This window comes from Hyaena hyaena, unplaced genomic scaffold (genome assembly GCF_003009895.1).
Source record: "Hyaena hyaena isolate Hyena2069 unplaced genomic scaffold, ASM300989v1 scaffold_292, whole genome shotgun sequence".
Lineage (NCBI taxonomy): Eukaryota > Metazoa > Chordata > Mammalia > Carnivora > Hyaenidae > Hyaena > Hyaena hyaena.
Genome location: NW_024080924.1, coordinates 1,683,231 through 1,698,056, shown reverse-complemented (window position 1 = coordinate 1,698,056; position 14,826 = coordinate 1,683,231). Strand labels below are relative to the sequence as shown.

General features: G+C 35.9%; 1 protein-coding gene across 1 annotated transcript in view; it reads left to right on the top strand.

Moving 5' to 3' along the window:
* The window catches only part of AQR (aquarius intron-binding spliceosomal factor), a 94,225-nt gene that overhangs the window by 2,169 nt on the left and 77,230 nt on the right, over positions 1–14,826 (top strand). Inside the window, exons 2-4 of the mRNA XM_039247259.1 lie at positions 3,342–3,398; positions 6,020–6,060; positions 13,459–13,494. Of these exons, the coding sequence (XP_039103190.1) occupies positions 3,342–3,398; positions 6,020–6,060; positions 13,459–13,494 (134 nt within the window). The remainder of the gene's footprint in view (positions 1–3,341; positions 3,399–6,019; positions 6,061–13,458; positions 13,495–14,826) is intronic.

The window sequence follows — 14,826 nt, the reverse complement described above, 5'->3', positions numbered from 1 at the left end:
ACCCACAAACTTCAAGATCATGACCTGAGCCAAAGTTGGACACTTAACCGGCTGAGCCACCCAGGTGCCGCTCAAGACCGTAATTTTAATTGCAATCTAGTGAATAATATTTTAGAAAGATTATTCTGGCTAATGTGTGGAAATTGAATGAAAGTGAAAAAGCAAAAGTAGTAATAGGGTTACCAGTTACTCCAGGTAAGAGATGCTGGTGGCCTCTATATTAAAGATTAGGGTAGACTGATACACTCTGAAGCTAGAGGCAGCAGGATTTGATGATGATTGATTGTGGAGGGGTAGAGGAAGAGACACTTCAGGCATCACTTGAGCAACTAAGTGAATGGTTTGGACATTTCCTGAGATGGGAAAGGAGAGTGTTTGTGGTGAACGTTTAGAGATCTGTTTTGGCCATGGTGAACCTGAAATGTTAGGTAGATACTCAGTTGCAAATATTGAGAAGGCAGTTGAATGTGCGAGTCTAGAGTACTTTAGCAAGATCTATGCTTGAATATAAATTTGGTATTTGTTGACCTAAGATGGTATTTAAAACTATAGGATGGTCTGATAATGTCCCAGAGATTATTATTTGTAAACATATAACGTTTATTGTAACCTGTATTAGATTGAGAGAGCTGAGGCTAGCGACCATGTCTGTTTTATTCCCCGTGTACTCCCAGTACCTAGCATTGTCCTAGACACACATTGTGTGATGAGTAAGCATTTGTTAAAAGAATGAATGAGTGAAGTCATGGATAAACCTACCAGGGCATTAAAATATAGTGGTAGGGATGAACATTTTCACCAGTATTGGGCAATGATAGCAAACATTAGTGCCTAGTCTTTGCTAGATACTGTTTTGGGCTCTTCTAGGCTACAGCGATAAGTAAAATGTGATCCTTGTGTTTAGGGAGTTCACTTTCTGGAAGGAGACTTTAGGAGACTCATCATAATACTTGAGTGTGGGGGCGCCTGGGTGGCTCAGTCGGTTCAGGTCATGATCTCACGGTTCATGGGTTCGAGCCCCGCGTTGGACTCTGCTGACAGCCAGCTCAGAGCCTGGAGCCTGTTTCAGATTCTGTATCTCCCTCTCTCTATGACCCTCCCCTGCTCACGCTGTCTCTGTCTCTCTCTCTCAGAAGTAAATAAAACATTAAAATTTAAAATAATAATAATAATAATAATAATAATAATAATAATACTTGTGTGTGGTAAATACCAGGATAGAGATGAAAGGGAAATGCTTTGAGAATACAGTTTTAAATGAAAACGTTTGTCTAAAGAGAGAATTTCCAGAAGGAATCTTCTCATTGAGAAAATCTAGATGACCGTTTTAGATTGACTTTGATACCTAAATAAGAATGTAAGGAAATAGATTTTCTAGGTGGAGGGGACGTCTTGGATTTAGGTAGTGGTTTGCTCTTTTTCTCCTTCTCCTCCTCTTTCTCTTCTTCCTCCTCCTTCTTCTCCTCTTCCTCCTCTTCCTTTCTTCTTTACTTCTTCATTTCTTAGCACCTGACCAGAGAAGGAATTTTTAAATTGTTATTAAATGAATAAGATGTAGAGTTTAAAATTTAGTTTTAAAGAGATCAGAGATCTGAACTTAGTGACCTCAATTTTTTTATGCTACTGTATTTTACTTCCTTTTTGTCTTTCTTTAAAATAAATTTTTTTATGTTCTTGAGAGAGTGAGAGACAGACAGAGCATGAGTGGGAGAAGGGGTAGAGAGAGAGGGAGAAACAGAATCTGAAGCAGGCTCCAGGCTCTGAGCTGTCAGCACAGAGCCTGACACGAGGCTTGAACCTGTGAATGGTGAGATCATGACCTGAGCCGTAGTTGAATGCTTAGCCAGCTAAGCCACCCAGCTGCCCCCGCCTTTTGTCTTTTAATAAAATTTATTTTGAACAGTCTGTGCTGTCATAGCCATATTAAGTGGGAAGTGGAAAGAGTTTCTGTTTTATGTGAGGCTGGAGAGTGTTGGGGAGGGCAGGATATCTCTGGAGTAGTAGTGTCTGAGAGGTTACAGGTTAGACCCCAAGGAAAAGCTGTATCAGGTATTTACAATAAGCAGTTTGGCTCAGAAGATAGGATCTACATATTTTCTTGGAAGACCCTGAATCATAAAAACAGATTAGATTCAGCTCTCTTAATGGTATGAGGTAAAGAAAAGATGGCTAGATGCCCATAGGCAGTGGAATGAGAAAATTAGACTAACACAGAATAACTAGGGGTGAAGTATTTTTTCTTGGGTTGGAGGGTGATTGGTAGTTTAGGAAGATATCATATAAAATGGGCCATTATTATGCTGGTTTGGAGAGACTTCCTCAGGGCCTGTGTCCTCACTGCTTGAAAGGCCCTTTGAGTGTATATTCTGTGTAAGTACTTAGCTATAGAAGCAAAGAAGACATAGGTCCCGTTTCTTTAGTGTTCCAGTTAACTGGACAGGAAAGATAGATAAGCAGTCAAATGACTAATAATACAGAAATACAATACTATTCAGTAGAATTGAGAAGTAATTATCACCATCCGGTAGGACTGAGGCAAGCTTCACAGAAGAGGTACCATTTCAGATTTGATTTTATGTGTTCATTCATCCATATACCCATGTCTGCATGCACACATCAGTCCATCAGCTATTGTTTGAGTTCCTCCAATACACTAGACACTGTGCAGAGTCACTTTTTTATGAATATATTAGATCTTTGTGCTTGCCAGAATTTTCTGTTTTTCAAGAGGTTGTACTTGAGTTTCTTTAAAAAAAAAAAAACGTATTAATAAAACCATTTTTTTTCTTGAATATAATAAGCAGTCCATCTAAATGTCTGTAAATATTGAATGCATGTGTTTAGAATTCACAATTTCCAGGTGAAACCAAATCTGTAATATTCCTGATTTTGAATATTTTGAATCTGTTTTTTTAATACTGGCTCAACTCTTTACTAATTGTAACCTGGGGTAGCTCATTTAGTCTCTAGATTCTAGGGTGTTCTTTCTAGGAGGTTCCTGGGTTTTCTTATCTCTATACTGAAGATACTTGACTTTGGTTATTAATTGGGTTGTACTGTTTCTTTAGTGGTGGTTAGAAAAGTAGGTTTTTGGTTTTTTGTTTTTTTTTTCTTAATTACAATGACAGGGTGCAGTGCAAGGCCTCCTGGCATTTAGTGGGTTGGGGTCAAAGATGCTTCCTGGCCTGCATGCCCATATAGTCCTAGAAGGTAGAATTGCTCTGTCCCCCAATGCCTATAGTACCTTGTTAAAAAACAGCTTGTTGATATATGTTCTCAGTCTTTGAGCTTGACAATAATATGAACCTATGATTTATTGTTTATACGATTTACTTTTGCAGTTAGCATGTAAATACTGGGCTCCTCATATCAAGAAAAAATCACCTTTTGATATAAAGGTAAGTAGTTTTGGTTTACAGCCGTCTTTTTGAATAGGTATGTTCTTTGTATCTTTTTTTTAAGGGCTAATTCAAAAAAAGCATTCCACAATATCTATTTTAAGTTCATATTACACTTTCTAATTGTCAGACTAACAAATTTTTTAACATTACTCATGTTAAAAACTTTGGAAAATGCATAAGTTATACATTAGAAAATAAAAATCACCACCCAGAGATAACCTCTACTATCATTTTGTTGTGTTAGGCTTTTCAAAAATTGTGTGTATAATTTGAATGTTTTCCTATTTATAGATTCTTAGATTGTTTTAAATTTATTGTTATTATAATGACTATGTAATGAATGTCTTTGTAAGTATATAAAAGTTTATTTACATATGTATATAAACACAGTATAGTACTATAAATGTGTCTTCTTCTCCTTATGGTTTTCTTAATAACATTCTTTTTTTTAAGCAGTGTATAATACAGTATGTACAGTAAGCATACAGTATATGGTGTATATACCATAGAGTATATAATACAATAAGAATACAGTACATAATACATATATCATATAAAATGTGTTAATTGACTGTGTTATCTGTAAGTCTTTCGGTCAACAGTGGGCTATTACTAGTTAAATTTTGGGAAGATCCAAAGTTAGACATGAATTTTTCAGTGCGTGAGGGATTAGCTCCATAGCTGTTTAAGGGTCAGCTAATGAAGACTCACTTTAGGTTCTGCCATTGTAAATTGAGTTGTGATGCTTTAGGCACACTTGGTAAAACTGAACTTAACTGAAATTTCTTTTTTTTCTTTTATTTTTTTAATATTTAATTTTTGAGAGAGAGAGGAACCATGGGTGGGGGGTGGGGTGCAGAGGATCCAAAGTGGGCTCTGCACTGACAGCATAGAACTCAGTGTGGGACTTGATCTCACAAACCATCATGACCTGAACCAAAGTTGGACGCGTAACCAACTGAGCCATCCAGGCATCCCCTTAACCAAATTTGAGCTTAATGTTTCATTTATAAATGTGCTTTTGTTTTGCCTGTAATCCTTTTTATTCACTGGGAGGTATTCATAAACACAGTGTACATTAATTATTCTAATTACTACCAGATTTGCTTTATCTTATATGGTATTTGTATGTGTTTGTGTTTGTATATGTTGTCTGGAGGTTCCTGGGGTCATTTTTCACTAATAACAAGAAAGTTTTAATGATACAACTAGATTAAGTTGAACCTAATTATTAAGATTTTCAAATCTTTTTATTTTTTAAAGTTTTAAAAAATGTTTCTATTTATCTTTGAGAGAGACAGAACGCAAGCAGGGGAAGGGCATAGAAAAGGGAGACACAGAATCTGAAGCAGGCTCCAGGCTCTGAGCTGTCAGCACAGAACCTGATGCAGACTTGCACCTGTGAACTGCGAGATCATGACCTGAGCCGAAGTCAGATACTTAACTGACTGAGCTATCCAGGCTCAGCTCTTTATTAAGATTTTCAAAGATTATATCTAGATCATTTTAGTTAACACTAGTTATAATACTAAATGAAATTATTTATACCTGGTTAGAAGAAATGTATTGTAGGTTGGTATTTAAAGATTATGCCTTTCATTTTATTATATTTACTTTTAATTTTTATCGAAAAAAAGCAATAACAGAAATCTTATCTAAATTGAATAAGACTTGTTTGCTTCACTGTCTTCCTCCCTCTGTCACCCACATTTACTTGACAAATAACTTTGAGCAGATAAAAGACATAGCTACAGTAAAATATATGACCATGTTAAAGGACTTCATAATTTTATAGTGGGATCTTTTAAACTATTATTAGTAGTATGCTGTTACTTCTGCTGGTAAGTGTTGTTAAAGACTCACCATATGCCAAGGCTTGCCCTGAATTCTTTACATGTGGTATCTGATTTATAGCAATTCTATGGGATATTTTGTATAAGTAGATCCTTTTTGTGGATTGGGAGAGTGAGCCTTAGAGGTGTCCTAGGCAAAGGTTCTAGCTCTCTGAAATGAAAATGGGTAGTTTGAATCAGGCTTCCAGTTATCAATGCTGAATTCTGAAGTATCACACCATCCTGGCCTCCTTAGCCCTGACCCAAAAGAATTAAAATTCTGAGGCCTTATCATGTATATTTGGAAAACTAGGTCATAATATGCTTCTTTTATGTCTTCACACTTCTAATTTACTGCCTGGGTTTTGAAAGTACATTGTTAGGATTCTTAGATAGAGTCTGATAACACATACTTTAAAATTAAGTTTTTTTAAATATTCTGATTTGTGAATTTTTATTTTTCCTAGAAATATTATGAATACATCATTTTAGAAGTTCAGTGCACCATCCATTGCACAATAGAGCCACCTTGAATGTATCATTTAATGCTTGTTTCTACGAACCTTTTTATGTAGATATATTTTATTATCTTCTACTACATTGCTTTCTGTTATTTTATATTTTGAGAAATGTGATGAGATTATAAAAATCTCTTATTAGTTCAGTAGTATTTGATATTTATCCTAAACCAACTAATTTTATGTAATCTTAGTAACTGAAAACTATCGATTTAGGATTAAAAAATCTTGTTTGAAATATTAAGTATTTTTATATTTTTGATAACAGGTCATTGAAGATATATATGAAAAAGAGATTGTCAAATCGAGGTAAGAATGAATTTAATTTTCATACACAGGGATTAAGTGGGATCAAGTTGAATCTCTTCTGTATTTCTAAACTAAACGTGATTATAACTTGGAACTTTTTTTTTTTCTATTCGATTTCATCATCAGGAAGATTGTGGCTAGAAAAACTTTATGCGTAGTTGCTGAAGAACCATGCATTATTTTCTTGCTTTTGAATATTTGACTTAGTTTAGAGGGATTAAATCCCAACAGGTTTATTTTTGTTTTTCATGAAATGTGAGGGATGATAAACATGGAGATTTTATTTCAGTGGAACTAATAATAATTTCCTTTGACACATCTTTTAAAAAGATTATTTAAAAATTATAAAAGTAAAACATACATAATAATTTATACAAAATAGTAAAATATATTTTGTATATAAATGAATGTGTAGAATATATAAAATAATGATGTGTAGAATATATAAAATAATAAAAATAAATAAAAATTATATTTGAACAATGTAAAAAAGGTAAGTTTCAAGAAATCTTTCCTATTCTTTAACCCTTAATTAATCTACATAAATATCTGTATCCAGCCCCCTCCCTGATTTCTTTTTTAATAAAGAAAGTTTATACTCTACACACCATTTCATATCCTGTCTTTTTTTTTTAATTAGCGTATTTTGTGAATATTTCTATATTTGCACCTATAGACATGGATGCCCAGTGAATATTGTAGAAGGACAGTTGACTAGATTTTTTTTTTTATGTTTATTTTTGAGAGAGAGAGAAGAGAGTGAGCATGAGCAGGGGAGGGGCAGATAGAGGGAGACACAGAATCTGAAGCAAGCTCCAGGCTCCGAGGTGTCAGCACAGAGCCCAACACAGGACTAGAACCCACAAACTGCAGGATCATGACCTGAGCCAAAGTTGGACACTCAACTGACTGAGCCACCCAGGTGCCCCTAAATGTTTTAATATGAAATGGAAACATTTCATATTAATGTTTATGAATGTAACAGAACTTTAAAAATCTCAGATTTGTTATTTTTCATGTGTTTGATTTCTAGAAATTTAATTTTACTAAATATTGTGAAGGTAAATCCATGTTATTGTCAAAATAAGTGGCTAATAGTTTTGCTTTAATGATTGATTCATGAGCATGTAAAAGGAAGCAGGGCCAAAGACCATGTTGAAGATTTAGTTTCTTATATGAAGAATAGTAGGAAGCCAGTTAAGAGTTGTAAGCATGATGATGATCTTTTACAAAAAGAATTTAGAGTGGATAAGAAGCAAGAAATAAGGTGAGTATTGTAGTAGTTAGGTTCAAGATCATGATGGCTTGAATTAGGTTGGAAGATTGAGATGGGGAACAGTGCCAATTTGAGATTGTGAGAAGATGGTTGCTGGTTGGACTTGGTGCGTGAGGGAAAGGGGGGAATCAAGGATGACTTCTAAGTTTTTGGCTCAGGTTTCCGGGTGATTAGTGATTCTATTACTTCTGCTATTATCATTAAGGGTGGGGTTGGGCATAGATCTTAGTCTCCTTTTGGAAATGTTGAATTCTAGGTACTAAAGAGCCATTTAGATGGAGATGTAGAATAAGCAGTTGGATATTTCCGTATAGAGCTCAGAACAGGACAGGGTTGAGCCTACTTTCTGTCAACCACCATTTCGATGCTAAGGAAGGGTACAACAGTGAACATGGTAGATAAAGTGTCTGCCCACTGAGCTTGTTCTCTATTTCTAGTCTAGACAGAAATAGAGATAGGAAATCTATCTAGACAGATAGGAAATATATATGTATGTAATGTCAGCAGGTAGTAAGATCTGTGAATTAAAATAAAGTGTGTTTAGGGGTGCCTGGGTGGTTCAGTTGGTTAAGTGTCCGACTTGATTTTTGGCTCAGGTTATGATCCCAAGGTCATGAGATCAAGCCCTCTATTGGGCTCTGTGCTGGGCGTGGAGCCTGCTTAAGATTCTCCCTCTCCCAGGGTGCATGGGTGGCTCAGTTGGGTAAGCATCCAACATCAGCTCAGGTATCACAGTTCATGGGTTCAAGCCCCACATCGGGCTCTGTGCTGACAGCTCAGAGCCTGGAATCTGCTTTGGATTCTGTGTCTCCTCTCTCTGCCCCTTCCCTGCTCGCTCTCGCTTGCTCTGTGTCTCTCTCAAAAAATGAATAACTAAACTTAAAAAAAAGAAGTGTGTTTAGGGTAGTGACAAGGGCTATTTTAGATTGAATGATCAGGGGAATCCTCTGAATATATGACATTTGAGCAGATATGTAACATATATGTTGTTGGTCTGGCAATGGGTATGAGATTGCCTGAGAAAACTTAAGATAGATAGATAAATTCTAGGATTCTTTTTTTCTTACGTATTAAGGATATGCCAAGCTGAAAATTATCTTGCACATTCACAACTAGTTTTCTGTCTCTTTCAGAACAGGCTTTTATTCCAGTGAATAGTAATTGCTTGTTTAGTTTGTTTCATTTAACTTTAACTATTAATATTTCTTCCTTAGAAATAATTTCTATGTAACTAATAACCACTACCAGTGATTTATGAGTTATATACTTGGGTACATTATTTTTAATTGCTGAAAGAAGTAACTGTTGTTGGTCAGACTCACTAGGACTTATGACTCTCTTAACAGCCATTTTTTCATCTTCTACACATTTCTGAATACTTAAATGAAAGTAATCTGATTATATTCTGCTTCCAAATCTCAAAGTTCAAAAAGTTAAGTGCACTTTTATAAAACAGAAACTGTAACTTATATATGTTTTTCATCATGGTAAGCATAGTGGTTAATCCCCATCCTCTAATGTAAATAATGTTTATTTAAATTTTTAAATGACCGTTTTTTAGACTAGTGTCTGAGGAGGCTGTTTTGCTGAGTTAATGTGCTGGTAGCATCCTCATTACTGGCGAATGACCTGATGTAAGATTATTAACTTGTTTGTAGGCTGTCAGACTAGGCCACTTATACCATAAGGTACTCTTTGGTATTCTACATTAACGTTCTTATAATATATACTTTTGCATATCAACTCTATTTCTGAAGGAGGCATCTGTGAAATAAATCAATCAGTTCTTAATATTCTTATGATATAAATGATAACTTTTAGGATCTCAAAAGTAGTAAGATATGTTGCCCATACAGCTATGTAATTGATTCATATTTGCTGTCCTTTAACTATTATCAAATTTGGTAAGCATGTCTTAACGTATTTTTATCTGTTTGATTTTAAAGCCTTAAAAATAACCATAAGTATTCTTTGTTGAGTGCTTGGTATGTGCTAGATTCTGTTCTAAGCACCTTGCGTATATACTAGCTCATTTTTCCTCACGACAACCCTGTGATAGTCACTGTTATTATCCTCATTTTATTGATGAGCGAACTGCAGTACAGAGAGGTTAAGGAGTGAGCCCATCGTGTTCCCCAGTTAGGGGAAGAGCCAGGTATTACATCCTGGTTCTTTGACTCTTCACCAGTACTGTGTTCTTCAGTAGCACAGGGTCTGTTGCCTTTTAGAACTCCCTTTACCAGCACACTTTGGTTATCACTGTTAATTCTGTTATGAATACATCTAAGTGGTTTTTATGCAAAAAAAGAGTGAGTTATAGTGTATTTTACTTGTGCCCGTGTTTATATTTGTTTTTATTTAAAATATTTAAACCCCAGAGCGCCTGGCTGGCTTAGTCGGAAGAGCGTGTGACTTTTGATCTCGGGGTTATGATTTTGAGCACCACATAGAAATTACTTAAATAAAGAAAAAACACTCAAAACATGTTTAAATGCCCTTACTATGAAATATAACACAGAAAAGAACATAAAACAGAAATGTATAGCCTTCTGAATTATCATTCATAACTACCACTAAGGTAATAAAAGCCAACATTTGTCAGCACCCCAGAGGCCTTTGCATAACCTTTTGCTTTAACACTTTAAAATACAAGTATGGAAACATGAACACTATAGTTTTGATTATTTTTGAACTTTAAATAAATGGAACCACATGGTATACACTCTTTTGTGGTTGGCTTCTTTTATGTTCACTATTATTTTTTTTTAAATCATCTACTTTGTAATAAATCTGGAAATGGGTAGTCCAGAAGTTCATGTGAGGGCCTTTGTCAGCATTTCACAGTTGGGTTTTGTTTTTTTTGTTTTTGGTGGTTTTTTTTTTTTTTTTTGGCTTTCCCTGTATGGTTGCAAGGGAGCCGCCACAACTCCAGACTTCGTGTTTTCACACAGCCGTTCCCAAGAGAAGCAGTGGGCAGTTACAATAGTAAAACTTCTTGGCAGAAGCACAAAACTCCCAAATTTAACAAGTATACCCAAAATTGCTAGAAAAGAAATTGAATGTTTTTCTTTATCTTGACCTATCATGACTTCTTTTTTTCTTGTCCAGTCATCCAGAAATAAATGGGCCACTTCGCCTCTTTTGAATATGAGGAATGTTTAAAAGATGTTGTCAGGGTAACACCGAGTCATGACCAGAATACCATCTTCTGTCTCATGAGCTGGTACTATTTCTGTCTTTCATCATGAATTCCTGTTTGGCTGATGAAATTAAGCATGCAGTTTTGTGTGTACTGGGCACTGAGTGAATTCGGTTCTCCAACACGCTGTTAAAGTGAAATGTCTGCAGCTGGAGACCTAGAGCGTCTGACACACAAGATGTTGTATCCACTCAGTGGCCTAGCTGGCTGTAGAGGCCAGTACCTTGCTAGTGTTATATCTTTGTGCTTTCGCACAGTAAAAACTTGCATTTTATTCTAAGGTTCTGTGACATTGCTTGCTTAGTGAAATTATTTAAGAGATCAGAAGTCAGTGGAATAGGAGTTTGACACGATAATGGTCTCCTGGTGTATTATAAATTCATAATGCATAGACATTTAACTTTCAAAGCTGGAGACTTAGCTAGTGGCAGTGTTCTGGTCTGACTACCTTATTTTCAATATACGAAATGATAAAACTAAATTAGTGGACATTTGAGCCAGCCTTTAGAGCGTTACCTGGTGGCAATAGCATCATTTATGCATAAAAAACAAAGTATTTAGGGGCACCTGGGTGACTTAGTTAAGCGTCCAACTTCGGAACAGGTCAAGATCTTGCAGTTTGTGAGTTCCAGCCCTACAGTGGGTTCTGTGCTGACACCTCAGAGCCTGGAGCCTCCTTTAGATTCTTTGTCTCCCTTTCTCTCTGCCCCTCCCCTGCTCATGCTCTGTCTCTCTCTGTCTCTCAATAATAAATAAAAATGTTAAGCAATTTTTTAAAAAATCAAGTATTTTATTAAAAATAGTAAAGAGAGCTAACATTCCTTCCACAATTTTCTTTTCTTCTTCTTTTTTTTTTAAATTAAATTCAAGTTAAGTTAACATACAGTGTAGTCTTGGCTTCAGGAGTAGAACCCAGTGATTCATCTCTTACATATGACACCCAGTGCTCCTCCTGCAAAGGCACCTCCTCAGTGCCCATCACCCACTTATCCCATCCTCCCACCCACATCCCCTCCAGCAGCCCTCAGTTTGTTCTGTGTATTTAAGAGTGTCCTATGGTTTGTCTCCCTCTCTGTTTTTATCATATTTTTACCTCCCTTCTCCTTGTGTTCATCTGTTGAGTTTCTCAAATTCCACATATGAGTGAAATCATGTATCTTTCTCTGATTTATTTAACTTAGCATAACACCTCCTAGTTGCATCCATGTTGTTGCAAATGGCAATAGTTGATTTATTTTTCATTGCTGAGTAATATTCCACCGTGTGTGTGTGTGTGTGTGTGTGTGTGTGTGTGTGTGTGTATCACATCTTCTTTATCCATTCATCAGTCGATGGACATTTGGGCTCTTTTATACTTTGGCTGTTGCTGATAGTGCTGCTGTAAACATTAGGTGCATGTGCCCCTTCCGGTCAGCATTTTTGTATCTTTTGGATAAATTCCTAGTAGTGCAGTTGCTGGGGTGTAATTTTTGAGGAACTTCCACATTGTTTTCCAGAGCGGCTGTACCAGTTTGCATTCCTATCAACAGTGCAAAAGAGTTTCCCTTTCTCCACATCCTCGCCAACGCCTGTTATTCCTTCCGCAGTTTTCTAATTTTGTAGGCTTAATGTCAAGACTTACGAAACCTGTGAAAAGTCTGATTCCTTTGTTTGTGATATAGATACATGTGTCCCTTGTACTTTAAGGAGGGCATGGCTTTCAGGTGGGGCACCTGGTGGCTCAGTTTGTTGAGCATCCGACTGTTTTGGCTCAGATTGTGATTTCACAGTTGGTGGGTTTGAGCCCCACTGAGGTGGAGGCTGCTTGGGATTCCCTCTCTCCATCTCTCTGCCCCTCTCCTGCTGGCTTTTGGCAGTAATGATCCAATATTATGAATAATGATGAACATTTGTGTTTTCCTTATAATTTTTTGCCTTATTCTAGAGCCTGCTTCTGTGTCTCCCTCTCTCTGCCCCTCCCCCACTCGCACTTTGTCTCTCCAAGATAAACATTAAAGAAATTTTAAAAATGATTTGCCTTATTAAATTATGTGTTATATTTCCTTTGGGGATGAGCACTGAGTGTTATGTAGAAACTAATTTGACAATAAACTATTTGTAAAAAAAAAAAAAATAAAAAAAAATAAATAAATAAATAAATAAAAAAAAAAAATAAATTATGTGTTATATTTCAATGTGTCATGATGCTAGTTGTGTTTGTTATATGAGTAGGAAAAGATTTCACTTTAAGTAATGTCGACTAGTTTTTACAAATAAGATAGGGATGCCTGGGTGGCTCAGTGGATTGGGCAGCTGACTTCGGCTCAGGTCATTATCTTGCAGTTCTTGGGTTCAAGCCCCACGTTGGGCTCTGTGCTGACAAGCTCAGAGCCTAAGCCTGCTTCAGATTCTCTGTCTCCCTCTCTCTCTGACCTTCCACCACTTGCGCATGCTCTCTCTTTCTCTCTCTTTCAAAAATAAACATTTGAAAAAAGTTTTAAAAATGAAACTACCTGCACGTATAGGAGGATTAGGAGGAACCTGACAGAGGAACAAGGGGGAGAAGAAGGGGGGAAATGGTGGGGGAAAGGGAGAGAGGCAAACCATGAGAGACTCTTGAATGCTGACAAAAACTGAGGACTGATGGATGTGGGGGGGAGGGGGGGATGGGCATGGAGGAGGACACTTGTGGGGATGAGCACTGAGTGTTATGTGGAAACTAATTTGACAATAAACTATTTGTAAAAAAAAAAACTACCTTGACAAATTACAAAGAAAAATATAAGAGCAAATTTAGCTTTTTTCAATGCATATTAAAATATGATTATTCTGCTGTGTGAGTCAGTATTAAAACAAGATTTCATAATGCATTTATTTGCATTAGTAACTCTGAAATGTTTGTATTTTCTGTTTAATACTTCTGTTCTTACTTTTACACTTTTAGGTTTGCCATCAGAAAGATAATGCTCTTGGAATTTAGGTGAGTAAAAGATGAAGTTAAAGATGGAGCCAGATATGTATTGTCTGTATACAGTAGAGATACCTTTTTTGTCACTATTTATTTATTTATTCTACTATAGTTAACATACAGTGTTATATTAGGTTTAGGTGTATAATATAGTGATTCATCAATTCCAACTCTGTGCTCGTCATGACAAGTGCACCCCCACATCCCCATCACCTATTTCACCCATTCCCCCCACCCACAGACCTGTATCATCTTAAGCAAATAATTTATTCTCATAGCCTCAGTTCCTCATCTGAAAATGTAAAGAATAGGTTTGGAGTTTGCTGTGCAGTCAGTTAACACCCAAGATAAAACATTACTATTAAAAACTGTGGCAAGCCAGTGATCTCTCTGAGGCATGTGGCAGAAACAAATATACACATATGTATTCCAACTGTATTGTAGAAAAATTCCCATAGATAAAACCCTGGTAAAGGTGAGTTCAAATTCCCTAATTACAAAGCATATCAGGATAATAATCAATTATAAGCAAGTTGAAAGAACAGAATCAGATCCCCACCCTGCCCACTCAGGACCTTAGGTAATTGAATAATTGATATATACTGTCATATATTCTGTTTAATGAGTATAAAAGAAGAAATTGAATGTGTGAACATGGAACAAGACACTAAAAATGGGTAGATTTGGGGAAAATGGAAATAAAAATTACTGAAATTTAAAAATTAAAGGGACAAATTTAATGTAGGCATACCTTGGAGATATTGCAGGTGCAGTTCCAGTCCACTGCAGTAAAGCAAGTCACATGTATTTTTTGGTTCCCTAGTGCATATAAAAGTTATATTTATAGTTATATGTAGTCTGTTAAATGTGCAATAGCATTATGTCTGAATAAATTTACATACTTTAATTTTATAATTATAGTGCAGCTGGAATTTTAATAATACCTTATTACTAAAAAAGGCCAATCATCATCTGAGCTTTCAACAAGTCATAATCACTAATCATGGGTTACCATAACAAATATAACAAAATTGAATTATTCCCAGATTTTTTGGTAAATCTTATTATCAAAATGTGGTAGACACAAAGTGAGCAAATACTGTTGGGGAAAAAATGCTGCTAATAGACTTGCTCAATGCAGCATTGCCACAAACCTTCAATTTCTAAAAAATGCGACATCTGCTATGAATAAAGCAAAGCACAATAAAACAACATAGGCCTGTGACAGATTAGACACAGCTAACAGGGGGAATTAGTGAACTGGAATACAGGAAATTAATTAGAGAAATAGAGATGAAAATATGAAAGGAAATTTAGAGATACAAAGGTTAAAATTAGAAAGTC